This window comes from Leucopleurus acutus, assembly GCF_964270905.1.
Source record: "Leucopleurus acutus genome assembly, chromosome: 9".
Classification (NCBI taxonomy): domain Eukaryota; kingdom Metazoa; phylum Chordata; class Mammalia; order Artiodactyla; family Delphinidae; genus Leucopleurus; species Leucopleurus acutus.
Window position 1 is genome coordinate 5,131,599 of NC_139144.1, and position 13,544 is coordinate 5,145,142.

Genomic DNA, 13,544 nt, shown 5'->3' on the forward strand with positions numbered 1-13,544 from the left:
CATTCTCCATCTCAGTGTTCCCACCCCGCATCTCCTATAGGAACAAAGGGAGGGTAAGCAAAGCAAAGCAAGACTCCGAGTTCCTAGCAATAAGGAACCACATACATTTACGCTGTACATATGATTATCCTAATAATTGTTAGTCAGAGGTACTTGCTGTAAACTGTGAAACTGAATCCTGATATAAATTATATTTTTACATAAATGGATAGACAACACAGGCAAAACTGTGTTTAATTTGCTGAGGATAGAACCAGCAGGAAGACAAAAGAGCCTGTTCAAATACAGGGAGGCACAGAATCACCCAGGAAAGGAATGCATACAGGAGATTGCTAAATTCCATAACCTGCTGTCTGACTTTTTACAGGTCAATAAATCCGTAGCATCTTTGAGTCACCATCCCCACTTGCCTAAACAGTGAAAACATTGGATCAGTTTTTACAGGTTAACATCCTATCTTACAGGGCTACTTAGCATCTCCTCCTTTCTCACTTGGGAATTGTTAGTGTCAACTGGAAAAATAATGCACAACCTAAAAATTGAGAATTCTGCTTTATTTGGCAAAAAAAACCTGAGGACTTAAGCCCAGACAGGCTCTCAGATAGCTCTGAGGGACTGCTGTGAAGAGGTAAGGGTGGGCCAGGATAGAGAGGAGTTTTTGCAACAAAGACCAGGTAGTGGGAACATCAAAAGATTACTGTTAGTTAGTTAAAGAAAACCAGACATCTCAAGTTAAGGAATTTAGCGCTTTTCTATGTATGGGAAGATGCCAGAGTCTGGGCTCACTGACATCATCCCTTTGTTCTGCACCTCAGCCCTCTGGGGCCAGTGTCCTGTGTTTTCTCATCCTGAGTCCCCTCAGGGTGCACCGCTGGCGTGGGCTGCAGTGGCTGACGGCTGGATGGAAGGCATCCTGCTTCCATCCTGAGTTCCCTCAGGGCTCACCGTCAGGGCCGCTGTAACGTGATGGCTTGATGGCTGCAACATCCTTTGTGTACTGATGTCACAGTGACATTTTTCATTCACACCATGATAGAGTGTGTGGAAAAACTCTCCCAGTGAGATCAACTCTAAGGTTTGGATAAAATATACATGCAGTTTTTTTTAAAAAAAAAATGGTTTGAAGATATCAGAGTGCAAAGGACTTGGAGGTCTAGCTGTCAGAGGAAAGGCAGGCTCACTGAGCTAAGCTCCATACTCACCTCCCCAGTGTTTGCTCAGGGCATTTGCAGGATCTAGAGCAGAGACAGATGTCCTGCGGAAAGCCATAGCCCAGGTGGCAGCTTCTGGCTGAACTGGGAGGTGGAAGGTGGTGTTTGGGCCGCCAGGGAGGCTGGGAACTGAGAGGGAGGCTGCATTTGAGAAGAGGAGGGAACCACAAAGAAGTGAGGCCAAAATTCTTCATGTAATTTTCCTGCAAGGCATTTGCAGACTGCAAAGCTGCAATGTGCCAGGTAAGAGAAGCAGAACCCGAGCAGAAGGCAGCAGCTGGGTGGCTGGAGCTTGCAGAGACCTGCCAGGACCACAGTGCTCAAGAGAGTGTGTGGAGGGGCCCCAGCAAACAGCAGGAGTTTTCAACCTAGACTTCAAGAAAGGCTGTGCCCTAGGAGTGAGGGGGGGCTGGAAAAGACCAACCCGAACAAAGCCTCAAATCCATTCGCGGCCAGATCACTGTAGCCCTCCTGTGCTCTGTCAGCCAAAAGGCTCTATCCAGGGCCTGTACGATGTCGCTTTCACAGTATCTGTTGTTTAATTCAAAATTTCCAGGCAAGCCAAGAAATACCAAATGACCCCAAACCAAGAGAAAAGCAAACTAGGAAATGAGAGGCTCACAGGTTATCAAGATATGGTGACTATTTCAGAAGGTTTTTAAAGTAACAGATTAACATGCACAAGAAGACAGAAGAAAAGTTGGAGAATTTCACTGAGAACTGGGTTATACTGAAAAAGTTGAAACTGAAAAATGCAATAACAAATTAAGAATTCAGTAGACGGTTTGCTAAAAAGACGAGGCAGAGCAGAAGCGGGTATCACTGATCTAGAAGACGAATGCTGGGCTCCTGGCTGCCTGGGTCTCCCTCGCTGCCCTGCCGTCCTGCTGTGCTGGGCTCTTCCTCAGTGCTTAGCCCCTGATGGGGGAGGAGGAGGTGCCCCCAGGCACCCACTTAGGCCTTTCTTCATTAATGCCCTGTCTTCTTGTGGCTCACCATTCCGTGTAAAAATCTAAAGTGTGTTGGCAATTTACCCTTCTGTGTAGCCGTGGCAGTTTTATTTTCATTGTGTCAATTCATTATTTAATTCTAAAACTGTAACTCAGTGGTACATGCCCTGAGTTCCAGCTCTGTGCTGCGTGCAGCGCTAGACGCTGTGATGAGCCTCCCTCCTCCCTGGTGGGGAGACCCTGAGGGCCCCTGAGGGTGGCACTGTGACAGGCAGCTCTGCCGGAGACACAGGAGCACCCAGGAGGGACCCAGGAGGGACGCTTAATTACAGATGTCCCCGCAGGTTCAGGCTTGGTCTGGAATTTGTGAGCCTCAGCCCAAGTTATTGTCAGGTCAGTGGACACATGACATCGTGGGCTGGATTGTGCTGGTGTCAACTGAAAAAAAGCACAGCCTAAAAGTTGAGAGTTATGTTTTATTTGGAGGACAGCACTGAGAACTGAAGCCCGGGACGCAGCCTCTTGGGTTGCTCTGAGGGACTGCTCCAAAGGGGTAAGGGGGAGTCAGGATATATAGGGGTTTTTGCAACAAAGACCAGGTAGTGGGAACATCAAAAGATTACTGTTAATTAAAGAAAACCAGGCATCTCAAGTTAAGGAATTTAGAAATTTTCTGTGCATGGGAAGGTGAAAGAGTCTGGGCTCACTGACATCATCCCTTTGTTCTGCACCTCAGCCATCTGGGGCCAGTGTCCTGTGTTTTCTCATCCTGAGTCCCCTCAGGGTGCACCGCTGGCGTGGGCTGCAGTGGCTGACGGCTGGATTGAGGGCATCCTGTTTCCATCCTGAGTTCCCTCAGGGCTCACCGTCAGGGCCGCTGTAACGTGATGGCTTGATGGCTGCAACATCCTTTGTGTACTGATACTGCAGCGACATTTCTTCAATCACACTGTTAACTAGGGCAAAACTGGGGGCTTGACACAGACTCTGCATTTCGGGAGACTGGATGTGGGGCTCCTAAGGGGATGAGAGACCTCCTTGGTGTTGAGTCCCCCGCCAGCACCTTGGGTCCTGGGCTGGGCCTGATACAAGCTATTCTGACACTGCGAGTCAGTCACTGTGCAGGTGATGTGAACGACAGGTAGGGACTCCTTGCTCTGAAGTCAGAGCAGCACAGAAAGTTCAGGGTAGCCAACGCCCATCAACTGCCTGCTTGAACAACTGTTCCTCAGGCAAAAAGGCATTCTATGCTGTGTTCGTTTTGAAATTAGCCATTTTTAGCCTGAGCGTCCTTGAGTAACAGCCAGGCCAGCAATAGAATTTAAGGTATCAATCATTAGTTATGAGCCATGTGACTTGGACTAATGTTTATTCCTTCTAAATCTCATTTCCATTTATAAAGTTCTTCTGCATGCATCATATTTTTAAAGTACCATCTAAATATCAGATATTATAATTAGATTAAGATTAAAAGCTGCTTCTCTCATTCCCCTACTTACTAATGAAGTCATATATATAAATATTGCTTTATTTGCCACTGAATAATTATAGTGACCAGACTGCTTTTGTACATCAGGATTCTCTTCAGTAATCTATATTTTAGCTCATCAAGTTATCATATGTGTTTTTTATTTCAAGTTTCTTAGTGGTTCTTGGACTTCAAGTCTATAATTTTTTTTTTAAGATGTTGGGGGTAGGAGTTTTATTAATTAATGAATTTATTTTTGCTGTGTTGGGTCTTCGTTTCTGTGGGAGGGCTTTCTCTAGTTGTGGCAAGCAGGGGCCACTCTTCATCGCAGTGCACGGGCCTCTCACTATCGTGGCCTCTCTTGTTGCGGAGCACAGGCTCCAGATGCGCAGGCTCAGTAGTTGTGCTTCACAGTCCTAGTTGCTCTGTGGCATGTGGGATCCTCCCAGACCAGGGCTCGAACCCGTGTCCCCTGCATTAGCAAGCAGATTCTCAACCCCTGCGCCACCAGGGAAGCCCCCAAGTCTATAAATTTAAAGTAAGTGTTCCATGAAAATGAAAATACAACTACCACACATCAAAACTTATGAGACCACAGCTAAAGTAGAACTGAAAGAGAAATTTATGGAACTAAATGCTTACATCAGAAAAGAGGAAAATTCTCAAATCAATAATGTAAATCACCAACTCAAGAAACTAGAAAAAGAACATCAGGGACTTCCCTGGTGGCACAGTGGTTAAGAATCCGCCTACCAGTGCAGGGGACAGGGGTTCAAGCCCTGGTCCGGGAAGATCCCACATGCCGCGGAGCAACTAAGCCTATGGGCCACAGCTACCGAGCCTGTGCTCTAGAGCACGCACGCCACAACTACTGAGACCACACGCTGCAGCTACTGAAGCCCACACACCTAGAGCCCGTGCTCCACAACAAGAGAAACCACCGCAATGAGAAGCACGTGAACTGCAACCAAGAGTAGCCCCCGCTCGCCACAACTAGAGAAAGCCCGCGCGCAGCAACAAAGACCAAGGCAGCCAAAATTAAATAAATAAATTTATTAAAAAAAGAAAAAGAAAAGCAAACAAACTGAAAGTAATAGAAAGAATAAAATAGTAATGATAAAAACAAGTCAATAAAACTGCAAACAGAAAGTTAGTTGTGAAAATTAATGAAATAAAAAGCTGTTTTTTTTTAAAGACCAACAAAACTGATAAACCCTTAATACAACACAGGAAAAAAAATAGAGAAGATGCAAATTACTAATATTAAGAATAAAACAGGAGATGTCATTACAGATCCCACAGAAATTAAAAGGATAATAAAAGAATACTAACAGTTCTACACACATAAATTTAACAATTTAGAGGATATGAACCAACTCCTTGAAAAATATGAGCTGCCTCAACTTACCCAACATGAGACAGATAACCTGTATGAAAGCTACTAAGGAAATTGAATTCATAATTTTAAAAGTCCCCTCAAAACTCTAGGTCCTGATGTTTCCATTGGAGAAAAGTACCAGACATTTAAAGAACTAATATCACTTCTATAAAATCTTCCAACAAGAGAAGAGGAAGAAATAATTCCCAACCCATTCTATGAAGTCAGTATCATCCTGATACCAAAACTAAATGAAAGACAATATTTTAAAAAGTACAAAGCAATATCTTTAATAAATAAACAGCATTTCTTAACATTTTTATTAGCAAATCAAATACATCAATATATAAAAAGAATTTTATGTTATGACCACAAGGGATTTTTTTTTCCAGGACTGCAAAGTTGGCTCAAAAGTCAATCAGTAGGGTTTCCAGTCACCTCTCCATCCTAAAAACAAGTAAAAAGCTCAACAAATGGAAAAATCGGTAACGCTTCTTAGATCCATCAGAGAAGTAAGGTCACAAAGCAAACTGAATCTCCCTAAAATTTGGAGAGACGTAGAGACAGATGTAGAGAATCAAACTCACCAGAGCAGAGACCTCCATGCGAATCAGCGCCGGGGCAGGAAAACCTAACCTGTACGTGGCGAATTTCTGAGAGTCAAAAGCCCCGGGGGCCCCAGACATAGAGGGTCCTCACAGTTACGTGAACCTTGACATCCTTTGACAGAAGAAGGGGGTACGTATCCTTTCTGAAATATTTCAGAACCTTCTGTTCTTTTAAAAAAGTGCTGATCTCAGGAGAAACTTGACCAGAGCCTAACCTGTTGAGGTTTTATCCAAGCGCAGTTGAAGTGGGGGAAGGGAAATACCCAACTCCAGCCCCCGGAGCCATCCGTGCAACCAAGGGGGAAGGTGGGGGGCTAAGAAACACTTGTGAAGCTCACAGTCCAGAAGCAAATACGAAAAGGTTAAGACCTAATTATGGGACTGAGAACCCTCCCTCCACCTTGCTGTCAGGGTTGCTAAAGTTCTTTTTAGAGTAGTTCCTCTTCCCCAGTGCATCATGGGTGACCATTCAAAACGAAATTAACGAGGTACACTAGGCGGCAAAAAACAAACAAACAAACAGTTTGAAGAGACCAGAACCAGAGTCAGATAGGACATGTTGGAATTATCAAGCCAGAATTTTAAAATAATTATGATTGAGAATGCAAATAAACTGATTGCTGACTGGAAGGTAAATTTCATAGTTACTCTGGTAAACAGTTTGGTAGTTTCTCATGAAACTGAACCTACAACTGCTGTAGGCTCCAGTGATTGCACTCCTGGGCTCTCATCTCAGAAGAATGAAGATTATGTTCACACAAAACACATACGTGAATTTTTATAGCAGCTTTATCCTTGATAGCCAAAACCTGGGAGAAAATCCAAAGTGTTCATCAGTAGGTGCATGGATAAAGTGGGGTCCATCCATAGCATGGAAACATCTTCTCTGTAAAAGGAACGAGCCATTGGTACTTTCAACAACTTGGCAAGGTCTCGAGGGTATTATGCTGAGTTTAAAAAGCCAACCTCAGAAGTCACTTACTGTTCCATTCCACATATATAACATTCTTTTAATGACAGAACTATAGATATGAAAAGGATAGTGATTTCCAGAGTTAAGGTTGAGCGGGTGGCGAGGGTGGTAATAGTGACTCTAAACGGAGGCATGAGGGTGATCTTGGTGGTGATGGAGCGGTTCTGGATCTTGGTCTGTTGATGGTCACACAAAACTACGCATATGATAAAATGACACAGGTGTGCACACACCCACTGTACCCACTGTGCCTGTCAGCTCCTCCCACTGGTTTCGTGCTATAGTTATAAGATGTAACTTGGGAAAACTGAGTGAAAAGCACATGGGTTCTCCCTGTAGTACCAACTTCCTGGTTTGACTGGAATCTATAACTTCAAAATAAAAAAATTTTAAAGTAATATGGTTCATAGGAAAATAATGTGTGTGTGTGTGTACACACACACATATTCAGAGGGAGTTGGGTACAAGAGTCTCATAATTTGGTTAATTTATAGGAACATTGCTTTTAAGATGGAAGATTTAGAAATTTTCAGTAATTGGAATCTGTTATAGAAATATCAATAGGTTGTAGAAATTATATTTTAGTGAAATGTTCATAATTTACCAAACACTTTTATGTAGTTTTGATTCAAAAAGAATTTACAAAGTACAGGAGCAGTAACTCTGTTGAACTATATCATAAGTAAATATTTGAAGCAGGAAGAAACAGCAACAGTGCATATAATTCTAAAAGTCATGTGAATAACCCTCTACTCAGACTAAAATCATTTTACATGAAGAAAGCTTATTTTTCTTCTTTTTTTAAATTGCAGTATAGTTGATTTACAGTGTTGTGTTAGTTTCAGGTGTACAGCACAGTGATTCAGTTATATACCTATGAAGAAAGCTTATTTTATAAATTCTTCAAGGGTCGACACTTGTACCACCTAACTCTGTGTTACTGATACGACCACACAGAGAAAAGAGTTAAGTGACTTTTGAACAAAACGCACGAATTTGGAACACAGTTCCCTCTCCCCTCCTGTCAGTCTTGCCACGTCAGACAAAAGTGTCCCCACGCGGTGTCCAAACCTATGAGGGGTTAGGAAAGGGGTTATAACATAATCCAGATGCAACAATGGCCAAGAATTTACAAATTATGTCATAGTAAAATCTTTTACCAGGAATAATCGCTCTTTTTTAGTCACAGGCCTGGGAGACAAATACCTGACAGTCCAGATGCTTGTAGAACCTTCGACCTGAGTTTAATCCAAAGTTGAGACTCAGTGAAGACCCAGAATCAGGGTTTCTTCTCACTATTCATTAAGCAGTAATAAGGAGATGACTTTATATATAAGTATTTTGAAAGCTTATGAAACAAACACTTTCTTATATGAGACAAAGTGTAAATTGTCGCTTTCTACCTCTAGGATTAGGTGTTTAAATTACCTTTTTGAACCTTTTGAAATTACCTTTTTGTTTTTGTTGGATTTTGCTTTTCTTCGTGAATACACATTTTACTAATACACTACCAGCACCTTCTTGTGAGCCTCACTTTACCATATCTCTTCCTAGCCTGAAGCAAATGATAATAAATGCTCTCAGCATTTAAGCATTTCGTATACACGGGGTGGGGGGGGGGCGGGGTTGGGAGGCCGGTTTCCAAATGCCCACTGACCTTGCTTGTGACGGGGACACAAGGGCGCTGCCTCACACGAGCCCTGTGTATGGATGTGGAGTGACCCCCTGGGACATATTTTTAAGTGAAAACAGCCAAGTACGTAGAGTTAGGAGTATGCTACCTTTTATGAAAGAAAGACGAATCAATAATAATTTGCTTGTTCTTTTTTTTTTTTTTTTTTTTGCGGTACGCGGGCCTCTCACTGTTGTGGCCTCTCCCGTTGCGGAGCACAGGCTCCGGACGCGCAGGCTCAGCGGCCATGGCTCACGGGCCCAGCCGCTCCGCGGCATGTGGGATCTTCCCGGACCGGGGCACGAACCCGCGTCCCCTGCATCGGCAGGCGGACTCTCAACCACTGCGCCACCAGGGAAGCCCGCTTGTTCTTTTAAAGAAAGTTACGCTAGGGGATACAGTAGAGCTAGTGAAGCCGGTCATCGCAGTGGCTGGGTGGGAGAGCGCAGTGAGGCAAACGAGGCTCACGCGGTACGCCGCTGTTCATACGGCCACGTGGAGAGAAGGGCTGGGTGACTTCTGAACAAAGGGCACCGGCTCTGAGAACTAAGAACATCTTACTGTTAGTTAGGAATAGCACTTACGGTGTCATTTTAAACTCTTTTACATAACGGAGAGAGAGAAAATAGGTGAGTATGCTAGTGATTTGAATAAACAAGAGTCTCAGTGGAAGACGAGGTACATAATTTAAAATCTAAGTAAAGTTAAGCAAAGAGTTAACAGGATCAATTACATAAATAAACATGTTCAATTTGAAGTGTTTCATTGTAAGAGAAAAGAGGTACACATATAAAATCTAAGAAGAAAGAGTTATGAATCCTAATAATGTCAACCCACAATTTAAAACCTGTGCATGTGTGTGTGTGTGTCCCCACCTGTGCCCACTGAGAGGGGCTGGATGCAGTGACTCCCCAGTAATGATGAGCACTTGCAATAGTCAGGCCTCGGATCCTCAGTATTGCTCTCCACCAAAGGAATCTGGGCCCCTCGGAGAAAAGGCTGCTTTCAGATGTGGGCAAAGTGAGCTGAAAATGCGTTGCTGGCACAGAGGGGGCGGAGGCTGGTAGCAGCTGAGGGAGTGTGTCTGAAGGACACGGGAGTGGCCTAAAGCTGGGGCCACTCAAAACCGAATTGGGACAATTTGAATATAAAAAAGAATAAAGACTGCAGTGGTTGCAAATCATTAAAAAAGAAAGATCCAAAGTCCTACAGTGATATAGAAAATAGACGTAAGTTAATACTAATAAAAACTCATTAGAAGTGACTACGACAATGACATAGATTAATTCAGGCAAGAGGGATAGGAACTGTTGAATAACTTGAGGGCAGAGGTGTACTATCTATTCTAGTTTAATCCTCAGGACCCCGGTGATGTATGTATGGCATTCCCATTCTGCAGATGCGGCCATGAAGGCTCAGAACAATGAAATCCCTTAGTCCAAGATCTCATAACTAGTAAGTAGTGGTACCAGACTTTGAATCCAGATTTTTCTGAAGAGGAGACAGGTAACTCTGCGTTAATATCTGTATCTAAAGGTACAGGTTTTCTGGGCAATTATGGAGTACCCTCTATGTGCAAAGCACACTGATAGATATTAGGGCAAATTAGAAGGCGATTGGACCCTCAAATCAAACTCTGAAAAAGAGACAAAAAGAAAAAAGCACACCAAAGAGACCTGGTGTCAAATGTCAAAGTCAGGGCATCCCAGGAGCCGAGTGGGACCAGTGCTCACAGGGTGGGTCCCACCTGGAGCTGCTGCTGTGGCCCTTTGGCCTCTGACCTCACAGAGCCGAGTACACAGTCCAAGGCCGAGGAACGGGAGGTGGGCTGGGTGGGGGGTTTTGAGGTCAGGGACCTCCTGTTGGCCTACAGGTGGGGAGGGTCTGGAGTTCAAGTATCCTGATTCACCAAAGCTGATGCAGGAGTGACTTTGGGACCGAAGAGGCAGTGGTTCCGGGCATGTGAGCGTGAAGTGTCAGCAACCTGCAGAGACCGCTGCCCTCTGGAAAACCAGGAGCAGTGCTCCACGGAGAAAACCAGGTTGATCTGTGTTTGGGCTCCTCCTCAGCTGGGTGACTGTTAATGCTTCGAGGTCTTGGGGAGACAAGCGGGGTCAGGAGAGGAACCTAGGGCGGGTCTGAGTGGAGGGGCCCGAGGAAAGCGGAGCTCCTGGCGGGAGAAGGGGTGGCGCCCGGGGGTGAGGTCTCCAGGGCCACCTTCTGGAGCCCTGATCCTTGCCGCTTGGCTGACACAGAAGACAAAGCCACTGAAGCATGAGTTACTCTGCTTAGAGTTATTCTGACTAGAATTACAAAAGAGCCAGTTTTTATCCTAGAGTTTTGGCGGATTCATTCATTTTTTAAAATTCTGCAGATGAACATTTTTCATGTCTCTGATGACTTGACACAGTGTCATTGGGCGTGCTTTGGTGTGAGCACATTATCCAAGGCTGTAGAAGCAAAGGAAGGGAGGATGAGCCTGAGAGCCTGTGTTCAAGGCTGAGGTAAGGACCGATGTCTCCGTTTCAGAGAAAGGTTTGGAGGCTGAGCAGTTGTTCCCATATGACTGAGTGGTATGGACTGTAGCACAGAAACCATTTGCTTCAACCGAAACAACTCACACTGGAAATCTCCCTGATAACCATTGCTTCGTGTCCTGGATTTTACATGGAGTAAGATGCACACATGGCACCTCTGTTGGTGGAGAAGCTGGTAGGTGATGTTGATCAAGAATCGAGGGGTCTTCAGTTCTCAAGGAAGACTGTGGACCATGTACCCCTGGTTCATGCTGAGACAGTGCCTCTCAAAGCGTGGCCCCAGGCCAGCACCAGTATCACCGGGGCACTTGTTATCCAAGCAGATTCCCTGCTCGCAGCCCAAACCTGAGTCAGAAGTGCTAGGGGGTGGGACCACTAACCGGTGTTTCTAGAGCCGTCCAGGCGGTTGTTCTGTAAGCTGACCTTTGAAACCTGCTCTAAAAGGTGTGGTAGTAACACTGGATTTATGTCACTTCAAGCAATTTGCTTGTTTCCGCTCTCTCTCCTGATAAGCCTGGTTCTCTGAAAGTCCCCATTAATCAAGTTTTTCTATGATTACTTGGAATTAATTGAATCAAACGATTGCAGATCCAGCCCATGTAGAAGGCCCCCAAATTGAAAATCACAGTCGGTGAAAAACACAGGATTGTCATTCATAAAAATTTTATTTTTAAATTTTTTTTAAACTTTTAATTTTATGTTTGAGTATAGCCAGTTAACCATGTTGTGATTTAAAAAAATAAAACAAATAAAAATCAATGTTGTGATAGTTTCAGGTGCACAGCAAAGTGACTCAGCCATACATATGCATGTATCCATTCTCCAAACTCCCCTCCCATCCAGGCTGCCACATAACATTGAGCAGAGTTCCCTGTGCTATACAGTAGGTCCTTGTTGGTTATCCATTTTAAATAGAGTAATGTGTACATGTCCACTGATTCCAAACCCCCCGAATATCCCTTCCCCCTCTGCTAACCTAAGTTCATTCTCTAAGTCTGTGAGTCTGTTTCTGTTTTGTAAATAAGTTCATTTGTATCATTTTAAATAACATGGCTTTCATTTCAGGAAAAAACTGGGAACACTTCATAGTCCTGAAATGGTAACTTTTTCACTGTCCTTCCTGAAAGGGAGTGGATAAAACATGCAGGGTAAAGCTAACTCTCCTAATTAAGTGCAACCTGCTTCTTCTTTCCAGGCCCAAACTGCTTTGCTGAGACCGCTGTCATCCCCGCTGGGAGGGAAGTGAAGACGGACGAGTGCACCGTCTGCCACTGCACCTACGAGGAAGGCACCTGGAGGATTGAGAGGCAGGCCATGTGCACCAGGCACGAGTGCCGGCAGATGTAGGGCTGGCCGCACGGACCACAGATGTTCTCTAGGATCCTTTCCCGATCTACCTGAACGTTCTGGATGCCTCTGGGAAATATCGACCGAAAGGAGCAGACTTTTGATGAGGAATTGTGGAAAACTGTTGGTACTTTTTCTTTTCTTGGTCACAACAACTGCAGGAGAAGGAAATGGACATATTTCCAAACATCGACGAGAACTTTGGGCAAAAAAGTCCACTTCTAAATAAATGTGCTATTTTCACAGTAAGTACACTAAAGTACACTATTATATATGAAATGTATTTCTACAATCCCTCTATTAGAGAGCTTCTATAAATGTTTTCTATAGATACAGATTAAAAATGCTGTGTTGTCAACTGTCCTCGCTGCGTACCTGCATTTCTTCTGCATTTCTGATTCCATCACGTGAGATTATTTGTGGTTGCTGATTCTCCTATGAATCTTGGAATAGTGCACCCATTAATGGATCATAAGATAAGGGAACTGATTTTCCCTGAGATCCTCTCCAAATTCTGTTTCATTACAGAGAGATATATAGTGTCGATCCTTAGAAGATCCAGTCGAATTCACACAAATATAATATTTCCTCCTTGTAACTTACTGCTTTTAGTATCTCCATTCTCAGTCATTTGGGAGATGCAGGTACAAAGATAACTGATACACGCTTTTTCTGTTCATTCAAAGCTCCCACGTCGTGGGCCATTGACGGATGCACGCAGATATTTCATTTTCACTTACTTGACTTTCTCTTCTAAACGTGACTTTACATCACGCCCCAAACTGAGGAACAGGATAGGCTAGATTATTTGCATCATTGGTACCTCACGCGGAAGCACACAGTCAAATAGGGGAACCCCTGTTTCTCTGGAGGAGAGGTAAGGGAAGCTGAACCCCTGAAAAAGTCTATACCTGTAATCTACATGTGACATGGACATCCCACCTCTCTAGCCCATGGACTTGTGGTTCTCCTGGGGATGATCCTGTCTCCTACATGGCAGGCATAGTCCAATCCTGAATGAGAGCCCTGTATTAGTCTCTGTGCAAGAGCCCAATGAGAAAGCAGTTCTGTTGAATATATTAAAACAACAGCGCCGAAGGTCATGGGCAACGTTCCTGGAGTTACATGTCACTCCAAACCAACTCCACTTCTCTTCATTTGGATAAAAGAAGCCACTGCTAATCCCGCTGATCTGATCAGTGCATGTTATAGAATATTTCTGCCTTTATCAATCACATCAACACCTGACACACTGATGAAAAAGGTAACCAGAGTTTTAATAGGTTTAGGGAGAAAAAGCAGAACTATGGTCACTATTTAATGCCTTTAAAGCTTTTCCCCCATACATTTATTGATTCCAAAATTTTGAATTAAGCACCTAAGTACAAATTATTGTGACC

At 44.0% G+C, this 13,544-nt stretch overlaps 1 protein-coding gene across 1 annotated transcript in view; it reads left to right on the forward strand.

Moving 5' to 3' along the window:
• Positions 1–12,144, forward strand: part of VWC2 (von Willebrand factor C domain containing 2) — a gene marked incomplete at its 3' end in the record, with an annotated part of 115,898 nt that extends 103,754 nt beyond the window's left edge. The window contains exon 3 of the mRNA XM_082846431.1: positions 11,993–12,144. Coding sequence (XP_082702557.1) covers positions 11,993–12,144 — 152 coding nt within the window. The remainder of the gene's footprint in view (positions 1–11,992) is intronic.
• Positions 12,145–13,544: the final 1,400 nt, after the last annotated feature.